This window comes from Arachis ipaensis, chromosome B07 (assembly GCF_000816755.2).
Source record: "Arachis ipaensis cultivar K30076 chromosome B07, Araip1.1, whole genome shotgun sequence".
Lineage (NCBI taxonomy): Eukaryota > Viridiplantae > Streptophyta > Magnoliopsida > Fabales > Fabaceae > Arachis > Arachis ipaensis.
Window position 1 is genome coordinate 26966686 of NC_029791.2, and position 15705 is coordinate 26982390.

Genomic DNA, 15705 nt, shown 5'->3' on the forward strand with positions numbered 1-15705 from the left:
ACTGCACTCAACATGTTTGATGAAATGCTTTAACCATATTTCTGGTTGGTTTTATCATTTCTTGCTTTTAGAACCTTAGTAAGTTGATTGCATGTGAAATTAGAATAATTGGATCTTAGTAATTAGGAAATTTTAGCTGCACAAATAGCATCTTTGCAGAAAACATATTAGCATGATGATTCCACTTGCATTCGTGTTCTTTTGGTAAATTTTAACTGTAATTGTGAACTTGTTAATTTGCTAATTGTTCTTGTGTTGTTGTTTTGTTGTTCTTCTGTTACTTCTATTTTTTTTTTGATGTGATTTTCTGTTCTTGAACTTGTTAAGTTGATCATTTGCTAATTGTTGGGCTGCTGATGTTTTAATTTGCTAAATTGCTAGGTTTCTGCGATTTAATTTGTTAAATTTGTTGCTGTAACTTGAATTTGTTGCTGAATTTGTTGCTTCCCAGTCACAGAATCAGAACAGAATGCTCAGTCAGAGCTTGATTGATTGCCTTTGCTCACTGATTGTATTTGATGATAAATTTTAAATTGATAACTTTTAAATTTTAAATTTGCACTGCCTATGTTACTGATTCACTGTTCCTTCAGTGCTTTTTGTTGTTGTTAATCATTGTGACGAGCTTTGTTAAAATTTGCAGTGCCTATATTACTGATTCACTGTTCCTTTAGTGCTTTTTGTTGCTTTTAATCATTGTGATGAGCTTTGTTAAAATTTGCACTGCCTATGTTACTGATTCACGGATTCATCCCTCTCGTCATCATCATCGGCATGAGCTCCGAACCAAAACTCCAACTCTCTGGATAAAATTGTAACGAAAGCTGATTGGGACTTTTTCTTCTACTTAAGGAATGAATCAGAATGATGAGGCCAAGTTGTGAATACACAAGTGTCAACGGACTATAATATATATTGAGTTTGTGACATTAGAAGGGTGTAATAATAACAATAATGGAGTCATGTTATTTGAATATTGAGGTTTAACATTTAAACTCTCAGCTTCTTAACCCTGTTTGATTCTTCATCTCAGGCAATTGAATCGAATCAACCAGACCTTCTTCTTCTTTTTCTTTTAGTTGATTCTTAATTTTTCTAATATATGTAACTTTCTGAATCAAGTGGATCAGATTATGTAGTTTTTTTTATTTGGGATATTTTCGGAGACGCATTAGAACTTAGAAGAACTATTTTGTTATTATGTTTGCTATAATAATATTCACATGTTGTGTATGCTTGTGATTGTTCTGTGTTTACATTTTCTTTCCAAGTCACTTGCTGTGGTTGTTCTTTGAGTTAAGGCTTTGTATTTGTGTGTGTGAGAATGTGTGATAATGTTGAATGATGTTGCATCTAGTAGGAGTTCTTGGAGTACCCTTATCTTTGGTCCTTTATAATTTATTTATTATTTTATTTTAAAACGACTTTTTCGGTTGAACCATCGGTTGGACCGGTTGAACCAATGAACCAATGAACCAGTAATTAAAGCGGTTTGATAACTGGTCCAGTTTTCAGAACCTTAAGTAGCCTTGCAAATCTCTGGAGAAAACATGCTTCTGTATATTCCAAATTCTATGTTCATGCAATGAATTTGTGTTTCGTTTGGTCTTGGGCCATGCATTATTATACAACAAGTGCTTTAATTGGCTATAATGACCCAATACTAGCCCATCAGACAAGCCCAATAACCCACAATCTGAAAAAAACTTCACTGAGACCTTCGTCGCCGCTGAATTGGGTTTCGTTGCAGCTGGCTTCAGTAGGAGTTCTTTGTTGCCTCCGTCTGCTCCACCACAAGATATCAAAGCGTCCAAGCCACCACTTCAGGTATTTAACCTGAAATCATTCTTCTGCTGCTGAAACCTCTCTCAATTATAAATTTCTATAATCAGTTAAAAAATGTAACTTAGTTTACTTGATAAGTAACATGGTTAGTTTACTTAACAACTAACATGGTTCAAGTGTTTCGTGAATGCACTGTTCGAATTGTAATTTTGAATTTTGTTTTTTCACTTTTATTTAATACCGTGATGATAAATTGGAAAAATTCTCATTTTCATACGTTTTTTTTCCCCTAGTCTCACCCTTTTTTTTCATCCATATGAATTTTTGTATTTTCTGCTATTTGTTCAGTCTCAATGTTCTATCTAAGCAAGATTGAACACACATTGCCATTGCCTGCTCCTCAGCTAAGTCGTCCAATTCGAGAAGCTATACACACTGAACTTGAGAAGCTTTTCTTGGATAAGGTTTTTCTGCTTCTAATGTTTTCCATTCCCCTTCTTTTACTCGTGCTCTTCATTTGATAATATTTCACCATGATTGGTTTTGGTTTTCTGCAATCATTTCAGGTTATTGCAAACTTGGGCCTCTGCGTATCTGTTTATGATATAAAATCCATTGAGGGTGGATTTATTTACCCCGGAGATGGTGCTCCAACCTATACGGTACAAGTTCTCACGGCTTGCTTTTCTGTTTTTTGACTCTTTGTCCTGAGATTTGAAGTTCAACATGATCACAGTGTGAAGTTGAATGCAGGATTTTATGTTTAATATTTTTTTTTTCCCTGAATGGTTTTTAACTTTGTTTGTTCAAGTTTTGAGGCTTAGATTATGATATCCAGGCACAATAATGTGGATATGCCATTTTTTTACACTATGTTCCTTTGAGAATATTTGAGGACTTAAAAGGTTGTGTGTATTTTTAGCTATTGTGTTTCCAATTTCCGTATTTCTTTTGTTATAAACTGAACTTTTTCGACGTCAGAAGTAGGGTTTCTGTGTGTGATTGTTGCTGTCAATGCAATAACTTTGTTCTGACTTCTGATATTCCTGGCAGGTAGTGTTCAATTTGATTATGTTTCGTCCATTTGTTGGGGAGATTATGACTGCAAAGCTTCTTTCGTCTGATGCTGATGGCTTAAGATGTATATCTTAGATTTCAGTTGCTTTCTTGATTTTAATTTTCGCTTGACTTAATTAATTTAGTTCCAGTTTACTTAGTCCTTTGTTTTATGTTATTGATGGATAATAACCATGCTTATCAGTGCATAGTTCTGCTTCATACATCTATTACATGAAGGCTGCAGCATAATGACTTTTTCTTTCTTTTTTTTTTTCACTTTTTTTAAAAGTTCTTCTACTCTTTTGATCACAAAGGGTTTACATGGTTGGAGTTCTTTTTCTTTTCTTTTTTATTTTAATAAAAGTTTAAGATAGTTGCTTGAAGGTTGTCTTAAGGCTTCTCTTACTGATGAATTCATGATAAAATATTTTGCTACTACAAAAAAAAAGAGTATGTGATTACTACTCTGCCTTGATGTCTCTGCTTGTCCTTTTGTCCATGCTTATTTTTTGTGAGCAAAATCAGAGTCAAGTGTAATTTAGTTGAAACTCAAAGCATGTCAATATAATGTAAGGAAAGTGTGAAAGACCACAAGAATGACATAACCATACACTTGCTTGCTAGCAGAGCCGATTTTTTGTGTTTTCATTTCTATATTGTGACTTGTGACATCGGCAGCAGCCCATTATTTGTGTATATAACGACACCATCCAATGTTTGCATATCGTGAAAGATTTAATGATTGTCAGATGTTTCTATGCTTAAAGATTGTTCATGCTTGGTAAGGCTGAATTCGTGGTTGCAGTATCACTTGGATTCTTTGATGACATTTATGTTCCCCTACAGCACCTACCCAGCCCAAATGAGTTTAAGGCTGAATCAAAAAATAGGTGTCTTACCCTTACCTAATTTTTAGTCTTAACAAATAGTATATTTGCTTGAACTCTTTTCTTCTTTTTAAATACTGTAATCCATCCTATTAGATGCAGATTTATTAATGTGCTAATATATTGTTTTTGAAAGTACAGCACAAAAGGAACATGGTATTGGAAATATGAGGAGCAGTCATATCCTGTTGATGATAGTGATATGGTTAGCTTTCTTTGCCTTTAATGTTAACTGTATGCTTAAGAAACAATATATATGCGCTAAATTTTTGGCTTCCAATATGGCAGATCAAGTTCCGCATTCAAAATGTGACTTATCCTTCAATCCCAGTTGAACAACCAAAAGAGTCAAAGCCTTTTGCCCCTATGCTGGTCACTGTAAGTTAGCTCTCTTTTCTACATGAGTGAGATATTGAGACATATGGCTTTTGAATTTTGTGCAAAGTATTTGTTTCTTGGAGTCATTATGTTAAAATAAACCGTGGTAGGGGATGTGTACTTTAGAGGGTATGTTTGGTTGTCGGATGAAAATGGGGTGTGAATTTTCATGTATGAGCTCTATGCTAAGGTTCAATTAAACCAACCAAGTTTCCACCCTGGGAATGGCATAGTGACAAAGTTTGTGGGGATGCTTTTAAAATCATAGTAAACGTGCATTATCTAACTAAAATGGTGGTAGTTATCATTGCAGATTTTTGAAAAGGTGACTTATGGCAGCATCTATTTTGTAGGGATCAATAGATCATGACGGACTGGGCCCTGTTTCTTGGTGGCCTGGGCAAGAAGAGGATGCGGAAGAGGAGGAGGAGGAGGAGACAGCGGCAGAGGAGTAAATGTGACTATTTTGTTTAATCTTCAATACTAGGCTATATAAGAAACAGGTAGTTGATAGGACCTCAGATTCATTCTTGCATGATTGCAACTCAACAACACTAAATATGCTTATTTGTTCAATTCCTTCTGATATGTAATTTTTCTTTCGGGTCTGATATGTAAATTATTTCATGAAACCATTGTTTGCCCATTTATTTTTTACCTGAATTGCTTTTCACATGCAAGAAGAGGAAAGTGGACTTTATTCATATCCTTATACGTGAACAAAACTAGTTCCAATTGAACTTTGATATCCATTAGGGCTGCACACGGATCGGATCGGATATAGCCTAAAATTCTATCCGATCCGTACTGCACTTATCGGATCGGATCGGATCGGATACGATATCTGCATTTTTTTAGGCCGGATCCGATCCGATCCCTATACTTGTAGATCGGATCGGATATCGGGTATATTTGCATAATTCAAAAAAACTATTTTAAGATTCTGTTTGGCTGTTTTTACAAAAAATATCCAGAACATTCATTTTTTATCTGTTTAAGTCTTTTTACTCCTAAAATATTATCAATAATAGTTCTCTTGAATAACAAAAACAAAATAATAACACAAGATTTAAGTTGAATTATTCTAAGTTAAAGTACAACATAAAAAATTAAAAACAAAATATCATAAAATATTCATATCACATTAGGGTTTACTTTCTTAAACTATGCTATTTATATGTGATGTGCGGATATGCGGATTTGCGGATCGGATTCGCGGATATCACTGTCGAATCCGCAATCCGATCCAACCATAGTGCGGATCGGATGCGGATAATTACCGCGGATATGCGGATATTATCTGATCCATGTGCAGCCCTAATATCCATATTCTAATATATATGTATAATTTTAAAACTCTATATATTCCTATATCATAAGATGATGTATATATATAGAAACACATTCTTCGTTTAATCGTTTATACCTAATTAAAATTTATCAAGTAACAATTTTCTGAAAAGTGAAATTACAATTCGGTTAATGGTGAGTGGTTGGGTAGTTGACATGGAGTTATATAATTTAAAATGATCAAATCTTAATTCTATCAGTTTGAGTAAATTACACTAATGGAGATTATATTTTGGCTAAGTAATCTTAGAGACAACATTTGTTCTATATTTAAAAACATATACTGATTTCACTAAAATTTAAATATGATGCTATCTTTAATTTTTTTCAACGAGATATTGACTTATCTCATAAAATCATAATTGTTTATTTTTATACTCTTCATTTTCTTTGGAATAAAAACTTGTACTATTTTAATTGATGGTTCTTTTATCATATATACATTTTACTACTTTATTTTAAGAATAACTAAATTTTTTTACGTTTTACTTTATGAACATCTCCAGTCTCCATGTTAAACTTATGAGGAGCTTATTCTCGTTCATGAAAAAAAAAAAAAAGGCGCAAACATTTGTTATTTTTCAGTAATTAAAAAAGGAATTATTTTGTTTTATATTTTGAAAAAATGGCTTGAAATTGTGTTATGTTTTCGCCTTAACTCCATACTCCATGGTGAGTTGAACTCACTCTATTTCTATTCTGATTCCGATCTGCGTTAATCGCCAACAAAGAAAAAATGGAAGAATATCCAGAAGAGTTGCGAACTCCGCCGGTGACGCTGGCGGCGATTGTGGGTTGTCCGGAGCTCCACCCTCTGATCTCAACTCACTTTCTCTCCGCTCAGCCGCCAATCAACACCCTCGCCCTCCCTGACCTCTCCAAGATCTACCTCTTCGAACGCAAGCCCAAGGATTCCAACGCCGAAGTACCGCCACCGCCTCCTACGGTTGTCGGTGGGATCCTCAAGAAGGACTGGCTCCTCAAGCACCGGACGAAAGTTCCGGCCGTCCTCGGTGCTGTGTTCAGGGCGGAGCACGTGTTTGGTGACCCTGCTCAGTGGCTCAATGTCTGCTCCGATCTCGATTCCATCAAGTAAAACCTCTCTCTCTCTCTCTCTCTCTCTCTCTCTCTTTCTATTAAGTGCGTGTTTGGATGGTGGAGTTTGGAGAAGGTGCGATTCAGCATTATGAGTGAACAACAATAACAATGGCAGCTAACTAAGTAGATAATGATAGTGTTTACTTTTTGCATTTTAAGTGAAAATGTCGATTTTTAGCTATTGGTTGGGGGTTTGAGGATGTTGCATAAGAAAGTAATATAATTGAGCACGGATTGTATGTTGAGGAAGCTGCTGTCTTGTTTTGGAGAATGGAGATATGTAATGTATATTGAGATGTAGTGGAACAAGGAATTGTTGTTGAGGCAAGTTTGAGGTTTTATTTGCTTTATGAATATAATGGCTTTTATTTTGAGTTCAATTACTATGAACTGAAAGTGGAGAAGAATTTTAGACTTGCATAGTAAGACTTTCAAGATAGTTCGTGATTGAGTCATACACTTATGATTTTAGCTCAATATCATCCAAGCATGACCTACAATTTGAATGTATTGTGTTGGTTTTGGAGGTGGGATTTTGGTTTTGTTTTCATTTCTTGGCCTTGATTTTTCAGAGATGTGTTTGGGGTTGTTTGTGTGCAGGGCTGTGATTCGTGGGAGGAACATCAAGTTGGCTGTTGTAATTATCCACACTGGTGCAGGTGATTAACTTACTAGTTTTTCTGTCTTCATCACTTTACTTCACCGTGCACTCTACTCACAGATTGTATGAGGAGAGTGAATTTAGATTGTTACTTCATTGAATGGGCAAATTTTGCTATCATTTTGATTGGAATTGATATGCAAATCGGCAACCCCCCCCCCCCCTCTCTTTTTTTCTCTTTTTGTGTGTATTTTATTGTATTTCTGTTTCTGTTTGATTGGTAGGCACGACTAGAGGAAGGGACACTATTGTTCTTTTAATGTCATTTACAGATAGAGGTGTGCAATGAGTTTGTAATATGTTTTAGGGTCTTTGATTGCAGATGAGATCACTGAGGATAGAATGATTGCCCTACGAAAGCGAGCAGATGTAGATGCTAAATATGTAATTATGTTAAACCCAAATGACAACTCAGATCTCAATCAGTCACTTGACAGGCATGCTTTATCTTTCTAAATTTTTTTTGTCTATTTTCTCTATAAACAGCAACATTGTCGTCATGCTCTGTTCTCCTTTTTTGTGCAGGATGGCAAATGCGTTTTATGGATTAGCCACTACGTATTACCGAGAAGAAGGAAGAAGGGTTAAACAGAGGATAGAAAAGAAGAATGTTAACTCGGTTGAGTTGATTGTTCGCTACTGCTTCAAAGTAGGAATTCCTTTTTCTTCTTTTCCTGTTTACTTTTTATGCCGGTGCCACTAACATGCCAACCAAGGTCCTGTTGGATGCTATTTTGAGTTGGAAATCCAAATGCTTATATTATGTATGAATGCATGTACGAATGTATGATTGATTGAATTTTAGTAGTAGAAAAAGGATGAAAGGAATAACGGTAATCATGCTTTCTGAAGGAGTAGAAAAGGAATTGCAGTGATCATGCCTTTTGACTTTCTTATGTTGTTTATTGTATTCAAGAACTTGTGCATGCTTTGCTTCTTTATACTTTTATCAAATAGAAAGTGTGCATTATTTATCTAGATGCTATGAATTGCTAGGTTGCTGTATATGCAGAATTCCGAAGTGACTGGCCCGAAGCGCTGAAATTTTATGAGGAGGGATATCATACACTGCGAGAGGTGCGTTTCATGTGAATAGTCTTTGAAAATTGTTTATTTTGCATTTTTAATTTTTATCTGTTTTGTTTTCATTCTTGACGATTGTCAAGATATATTCATTGAGCGCAAGTGGTATTGGTATTACTATTTACTGTTAGTTACTATCGAAATATAACTTCTCAATTATCATCTGCCAACTATATTTCTGTTTAGAAGTTATAGCCTTGCAAGGAGCTAGTCTTGTCATCCTCCAAGAGCATCTATAGGATCTGATTTTGTAGTATATTATATGCACTGTTGTCTAAGATGCCTGAAATCTTCTATTGTCTCCCCTACTATTAAATGAAGTTGCATGTGTTTGACTCGAGTTTTGTTGTGTTTTTGTATCATTTGTCTCCAAAGCAAATGCTAAAGTTGTGACATGCATTTTTTCTGTTTATATTCATCATACAGATTGTTGGGGTGACAACAAGGTTACCTGCAACACAACGGTTGGTTGAGATAAAATATGTTTCTGAACAGTTGAATTTCAAGATATGCACCTTACTACTACATAGTGGGAAGGTCACAGAATCAGTGGCATGGTTTCGTCAGCACAAGAATGCATACAAAAGGCTTGTTGGTACTCCAGAAGCTATATTTCTTCACTGGGACTGGATGAGTAGGCAGTATTTGGTATTTGGTGAATTGTTGGAGACAAGTTCAAAAACCGCTCAAATATTTCCTCCTATTACTCTAGGTTCTGCTTCTAAACCCCTGTCTGAGTGGGAATTTCATCCAGCCTATTACTACCAAGTGAGAACTTCTCTTTTGCTACCTAACTTTTGTTATGCTGCTAACATGTTTAGGAAAGAAAATGCCTACACCAGTTTTAGGTTGTATTTGTAACATTGGCAACATAGAGGTTTGAATTTTAATCTCGAACTTTCTTCAATAAAACGTTTACATGTAAAATCCATGCTAACGCTTGGTGGGAATTTTAGAATACTTTTATTTTGTGACTGCTTGTCAATGTAGAGAAATATTTGTACTTTGTTAAAAATAAATTTATAAAATATATAATGTTATTTTTATTTTTATGCTTTATGCTTTCTCTCAAGAACCGTCGAACCGATGATGTGTTCACGGATTCTGATCCTGATTTCTTTGTTCAGGGTATCTCGTCCCTTCAACTAGAGAAATATTTGTACTTTGTTAAAAATAAATTTATAAAATATATAATGTTATTTTTAATGTTATTTTTTATGCTTTCTCTCAAGAACCGTCGAACCGATGATGTGTTCACGGATTCTGATCCTGATTTCTTTGTTCAGGGTATCTCCAATCTAGTCCCTTCAAACGTTCTACCTAATGCTGCATTGGATAGAGATGGCGGATATTTGGCTTATTACAGGCTTGTTCAGAGGTTTACAGACACCAAAGGAATCATTGTTAATACCTTCTCGGAGTTGGAGAGGTATGCTTTTGATGCATTATCGGACGGCAAAATAGGAGTTCCTCCAATCTATTCTGTTGGCCCTTTGATTGAGTTTGATAAACCCTAATTTTGTGATTTATCTTGTGTTGAATTGAGGGAATTTTATAAACTTATCTCACATTTATTCAATGAAATAGCATGGTTGTTATAATTCTCCCTAATTTGTGCTTAAGAGTGAAAACATGCTTTTTAGCCCCTAAAATAGCTAAATTTTAATTCACTTTAATTCCATTCGATGCCTTGATATGTTTGTTGAGTGATTTCCGGTTCATAAGGCAAGTATTGGATGGAAGAAGTGAAGAGAAAAATATGCAAAGTGGAGAATTCATGAAGAAATGAGCATTTGGAGGATTGAAGGCCACGCGCACGCGTCACCCACGCGCACGCATGACGTTAGTCACGTGATCTCATTAAAGTGAAGACGCTGATGGCGATTTCTGAGCCAGCCAGGCCCAAATCCAACTCATTTCTGAAGCTATTTGATGCATAATTCAAGATTGTGCAATGGGGGAGCAATTAGTTAGTGTAGGAAGCATGCCTTAGGTTAGTTCTAGAGAGAGAAGCTCCATCTTCTCTCTAGAAATTAGGGTTTTTAGTTTAATTTCTTCTTAGATTTAGGTTTTAATTCTTGTTTTCATGTTATTTTCTTTACAATTTCTTGTTCCTACATCTTTGTTCTCTTAGTTTATATTGTTAATTTCCCCTTTATGCCTCTTTTTATATTGATGAACTCTAGTTGAATTTGGATTTCCTTTTAATGCAATTTATATTTTATGTTTCTTTGATGTTCAATTGAGTTGCTATTGTTAATTTCTTGTATTGGGTAGTAGTAGATTTTATTATTTCTTGCAATTTATGATGCTTTCCTTTTATGCCTTCCAAGTGTTTGATAAAATGCTTGGTTGGATGTTAGAGTAGCTTTTTGAGTATTCTTGACTTGGAAAGAGAAATTATGCAATCTTGAGTCATCAATACCCAATTTAGATTGGTGATTTAGAGTTGTTAGTTAATATTATTTCCATTAACTTTAATCTCTTGCTAATTCAATTAGTGAGTTGATTAGGACTTTTGGATTGAGATTAACTAGTCTTATTTGATTTTCTCTCAATGTGAAGATAACATTATACCTTCTTCCTATGTTGAAGATGACTAAATAGGATTAGCTCTTGTTAACTATTGTATGATAATTAATGACTAGGATAGAAAGCATTGATTCTCAATCCTTGCCTTGAATGTCTCTCTTTAGTATTTGTTATCTTTAGTTATTTTCTTTAATTTCTTGTCATTTATCTTCTTGCTCTTTTATCAACCCAACTCGTAAAACTCATAACCAATAATTGAGCACTCGATTGTGATTCCTAGGGAGAATGACCCAGGACTAATACTCTCGGTTATCTTTGTTGGGTTAGACTTGTGACAACCAAAAATTAAACTTTGATTGAGCATTACTTGTCGGTTTAGAACTATACCTGCAACCAAGTTATTTCCTCTAACCGAGAAGAAAATTCTAAGCCAACGGTTCTGCTCTTTCAAGTTTTTGGCGCCGTTGCCGGGGAGTTGCAATGTGTGCTTGTTATTGGTTATTGTTCATATGTGAATATTGTAAATAGTTTACTTTTTGTTTGTTTGCTAGTTTTGGTTTATGAGTTTGTTTTCTTTATTTCTTCTTAGTTTTTGTTTTTGTTTTCCCTTTTCTCACTATGAATTCTCATCCCTTTGACTATTAGTTTGGTTCAAACTATGTTGTAGGAAATGAAAGCTTTAATGGAGGTATGCATCAAGGATCTGGGAATCAAAGATGAGAGGAGTCTCAAGCATATGGATACTCTTCTTGGCAACAACCTCCTTCAGTTTCTTATGGGTATAATCCAATTCCTAATGCATACCAACCTAATGGATGTGGTGACCCTCATTGTAGTTGTCAACCACAACCACCACATGTATATGACCCCTTCCCTCAACATAGTCCTCAACAACCTTACTCACAAGCCCCATACCACCATTCACCTCCACATGATCCTAACCTATATCCACCATACCAACAACCATATGAGCCATACTTAGAGCCACCACCATTCCAACATCAATATTCTTAAGAACCATCAATTCCATATACATCACCTCCATACCCTTACCAAGATGAACCACCTTCCAATTATGAACCCATTTCCCCATATAATGAACTCTCTCTTCCACTACCTCCTCCAATGGATGAAACTCTCCAAACCTTCTTGCAAGAACAACAAAAATATATTAGCTCTTATATCCAAAGGCAAGAAGAGAAGCAAAAGGAGCTAAAGAAGCTAGAAGTCATGGTTGCTACCATGGCGGAAGCCATTAACCACATGGCCTCCCACCTAAGCTCATGCATCCCAAGTACTCCCATCAACGAATGTGGAGGATTGATGAGCGGATAATTTATACCATTTTTGGCATTATTTTTACATAGTTTTTAGTATGTTTTAGTTACTTTTTATTATATTTTTATTAGTTTTTATGCAAAAATCATATTTCTGGACTTTACTATGAGTTTGTGTATTTTTCTGTGATTTCAGGTATTTTCTGGTTGAAATTGAGGGACCTGAGCAAAAATCTGATTTAGAGGCTGAAAAAGGACTGCAGATGCTGTTGGATTCTGACCCTCCTGCACTCGAAATGGATTTTCTGGATCTATAGAAGCCCAATTGGCGCGCTCTCAATTGCATTGGAAAGTAGACACCCTGGGCTTTCCATCAATATATAATAGTTCATACTTTGCCCGAGATTTGATCGCCCAAACTGGCGTCCAAAGCCAGCCTAAAACTTTCTGGCGTAAAACGCCCAAACTGGCACCAGAATTGGAGTTAAATGCATAAACTGGCACCCAAGCTAGAGTTTAACTCCAAGAACAGCCTATGCACGAAAAAGCTTCATTGCTTAGCCCAAGCACATACCAAGTGGGCCCCGGAAGTGGATTTCTGCACTATCTGCACTTAGTTACTCATTTTTTGTAAACCTAAGTTACTAGTTTAGTATAAATAGCACTTTTTACTATTGTATTCGGATCCAATTTTCATCTTTGGAACATCTCTTGACCATTGTTCACGTTTTGAAAGGTTGGATTCACGGCCATGCCTAGACTATTTTCACTTATGTATTTTCTACGGTGGAGTTTCTACACCCCATAGATTAAGGTGTGGATCTCTGCTGTTCTTCATGAATTAATGCAATTACTACTGTGTTTCTATTCAATCACGCTTGATTCTTTTCTAAGATACTCACTCGTACTTCAATCTGGAGAATGATATGATCCGTGACACTCTCATTATTCTCAATTCTATGAACGCGTGTCTGACAACCACTTTCGTTCTATCTGAGCTCAACGTAGTCATTGGGCGACAGCTTGAGTGCATATCTCTTGGATATCTAATACACAGACCGAGTCCGTGAGATTAGTATCTTCGTGGTATAGGCTAGAATCATTGGCAGCATTCCTAAAATCCGGAAAGTCTAAACCTTGTCTGTGGTATTTTGAGTAGGATCCGGGAAAGGATGACTATGACGAGCTTCAAACCTGTGAATGTTGGGCGCAGTGACAGTGTGCAAAAGGATCAATGGATTCAATTCCGATGCTAGCGGGAACCGACAGATGATTAGCCATGCGGTAGCTGTGCCTGGTATTTTTCATTCGAAATGAGAAATCCGACAGTTGATTAGCCGTACAGAAACCGTAGAGGACCATTTTCACTGAGAGGATCTTACAGCTTGCCATGGAAGGGAGCACGCATGATTGGAAGAAGGCAGTAGGAAAGCGGAGGTTCAGAAGCAAAAAAGCATCTCCAAACGCTTATCTGAAATTCCCACCAATAAATTACATAAGTACTTTATTTTATTTTATGTTTTATTTATATTTTAATTATCAAAACCTCATAACCATTTGAATCCGCCTGACTGAGATTTACAAGATGACTATAGCTTACTTTAGGCCGACAATCTCTGTGGGATCGACCCTTACTCACGTAAGGTTTATTACTTGGACGACCCAGTGCACTTGCTGGTTAGTTGTGCGGAGATGTGAAAAGTGTGAATCACGATTTTCCACACCAAGTTTTTGGCACCGTTGCCGGGGATTGTTCGAGTTTGGACAACTGACGGTTCATCTTGTTGCTTAGATTAGGTAATTTTATTTTATGTTTAAACTTTTTATTTTTATTTTCGAAAAAATACAAAAAAAAATTATTTAGTTTTCGAAAAATTCATGCATTGTGTTCTTCTTTGATCTTCAAGTTGTTCTTGATGATTTTCCTTGTTTAATCTTGTGACTTTCTTGTTTTGTATCTTTTCTTATTTTTCATATGCATTTTCGAATTCATAGTGTCTAAATATTAAAATTTTTTAAGTTTGGTGTCTTGCATGTTTTTCTTTTCTTAAAAATTTTCAAAAATATGTTCTTGGTGTTCATCTTGACATTCAAAGTGTTCTTGCATGCATTATTTGTTTTTATCTTAATTTCTTATGTCTTGTTACATTTTGTTGTTTTTCTCTCCCCTCATTAAAAATTCAAAAATAAAAAAAATCTTTCCCTTATTCTTCTAATAAATTTCGAAATTTTGGGATTGACTTAGTCAAAAATTTTCAAAATTTGGTTGTTTCTTATTAGTCAAGTCAAAATTTTAATTTAAAAATCCTATCTTTTTAAATTTTCTTTCATGTTTTTCGAAAATTTTAAAATTGATTTTCAAAATCTTTTTCTTATTTCTACTTCATATTTTCGAATTTATCACTAACAATTAATGTTTTGATTCAAAAATTTCAAGTTGTTACTTGCCTATTAAGAAAGGATCAATCTTTAAATTCTAGAATCATATCTTTTAGTTTCTTGTTAGTCAAGTAATCAACTTTAATTTCAAAAATCAAATCTTTTTAATTTCCTTTTCAAATCTTTTTCAAAACTTAATTTTAAAATCTTTTTCTAACTTCTTATCTTTTCAAAATTGATTTTCAAATCTTTTTCAATTAATGACGAACTGGATTTCCAGTCGGTAAAGAAATTCACATTTATATGATCGCGTTGTAAGTATAGCTTCTAAACCAACAGAAAATCCTTTCGTACAAATGTTTGGTTGTCACAAGTAACAAACCCAATAAATTTTATAAACCGAAGTATTTAAACCTCGGGTCGTCTTCTTAAGGAATTGCAGGAAAGTATGATTTATTATTGGTTATGGAAAACAGTATTTTTTTTTTGGGTTTTGAAAAGGTTTGAACAAGAGAAATAAATTGCAGGAATTAGTAAATCAATAACTAAGAAAACTCTAGACAAGGTATGAGAATTTGGAAGTCCTATCCTAGTTATCCTTATTGATGGTTGATGAATGGATTTTTGACGGTTTAGAAATTCACTAATAAAATCTCGTTGTAAAGTATAGTTTCTAAACCAAGCAACAATCCTTTCATACAAAAAGTTGTTTGTCACTAGTACAAACCCCTAAAATTTATAAACCGAAGTATTGGACCTCGGGTCGTTCTCCCTAGGAATTACAATAAAGTGTCTTGTTATTGGTTATGAGTTATTTTGGGGTTTTGGATAAGAAGCATGAAAAGTAAATGGCAATGAAAATAAACTAACAACTATAAAAGGCTCTTGGTAAGGTGTGAGAACTAGAAGTCCTATCCTAGTTATCCTCCTCAATTGTGATGAGAATTATTCATTGCTACCACTTAGTTAACCCTTACTAATTAAAGGAAAGTCAAGTTTCATTTCACAACTCATATGCATTGATCTTATTGAGCTTCACCTTGGGGCATTTTGTCCCCTTTTTATTTCTTTCTTTTTTTCGTTTTCTTTCTTTTTCCATTTTTTTCTATACTTTTTATATATTTTTTTTTGTTTTTCTCATTTTTTCTTTCTTTCAAACTATATACAAGAGTACCAATGCATAAGGTCTATACATTTAATCAATACATGAGCATGT

The 15705-nt window shown here is 34.8% G+C and overlaps 3 protein-coding genes across 4 annotated transcripts in view; 2 read left to right on the plus strand and 1 right to left on the minus strand.

Annotated features, from left to right (window-relative positions):
• LOC107608760 (UDP-glycosyltransferase 71K1) overlaps positions 1–5286 on the minus strand; it is a 17763-nt gene extending 12477 nt beyond the window's left edge. The window contains exons 1-2 of the mRNA XM_016310487.2: positions 5275–5286; positions 1110–1177 (exon numbers count right to left, since the gene is read on the minus strand). The gene's annotated coding sequence lies outside the window, so the exon portion shown is untranslated. The remainder of the gene's footprint in view (positions 1–1109; positions 1178–5274) is intronic.
• Positions 1152–4813, plus strand: LOC107608763 (DNA-directed RNA polymerase III subunit RPC8). Of its 2 annotated transcripts, none has more exons than XM_016310490.2 (8): positions 1152–1827; positions 2134–2249; positions 2352–2447; positions 2839–2926; positions 3650–3734; positions 3873–3936; positions 4020–4109; positions 4423–4813. In XM_016310490.2, exons 2-8 carry the CDS (start codon positions 2139–2141, stop codon positions 4477–4479), a joined length of 591 nt encoding a protein of 196 aa, XP_016165976.1. In that variant the 5' UTR covers positions 1152–1827; positions 2134–2138; the 3' UTR covers positions 4480–4813. The 2 variants fall into 2 exon arrangements, with proteins under 2 accessions (XP_016165976.1, XP_016165975.1); XM_016310489.2 differs by having other exon boundaries at positions 1162–1827; positions 4463–4813.
• Positions 5959–9235, plus strand: LOC107606972 (trafficking protein particle complex subunit 11-like). Its single transcript, XM_021107530.1, has 6 exons — positions 5959–6551; positions 7158–7216; positions 7541–7655; positions 7744–7867; positions 8215–8295; positions 8728–9235. The coding sequence occupies exons 1-6, from the start codon at positions 6196–6198 to the stop codon at positions 9160–9162; spliced, it is 1170 nt and encodes a 389-aa protein (XP_020963189.1). The 5' UTR covers positions 5959–6195; the 3' UTR covers positions 9163–9235.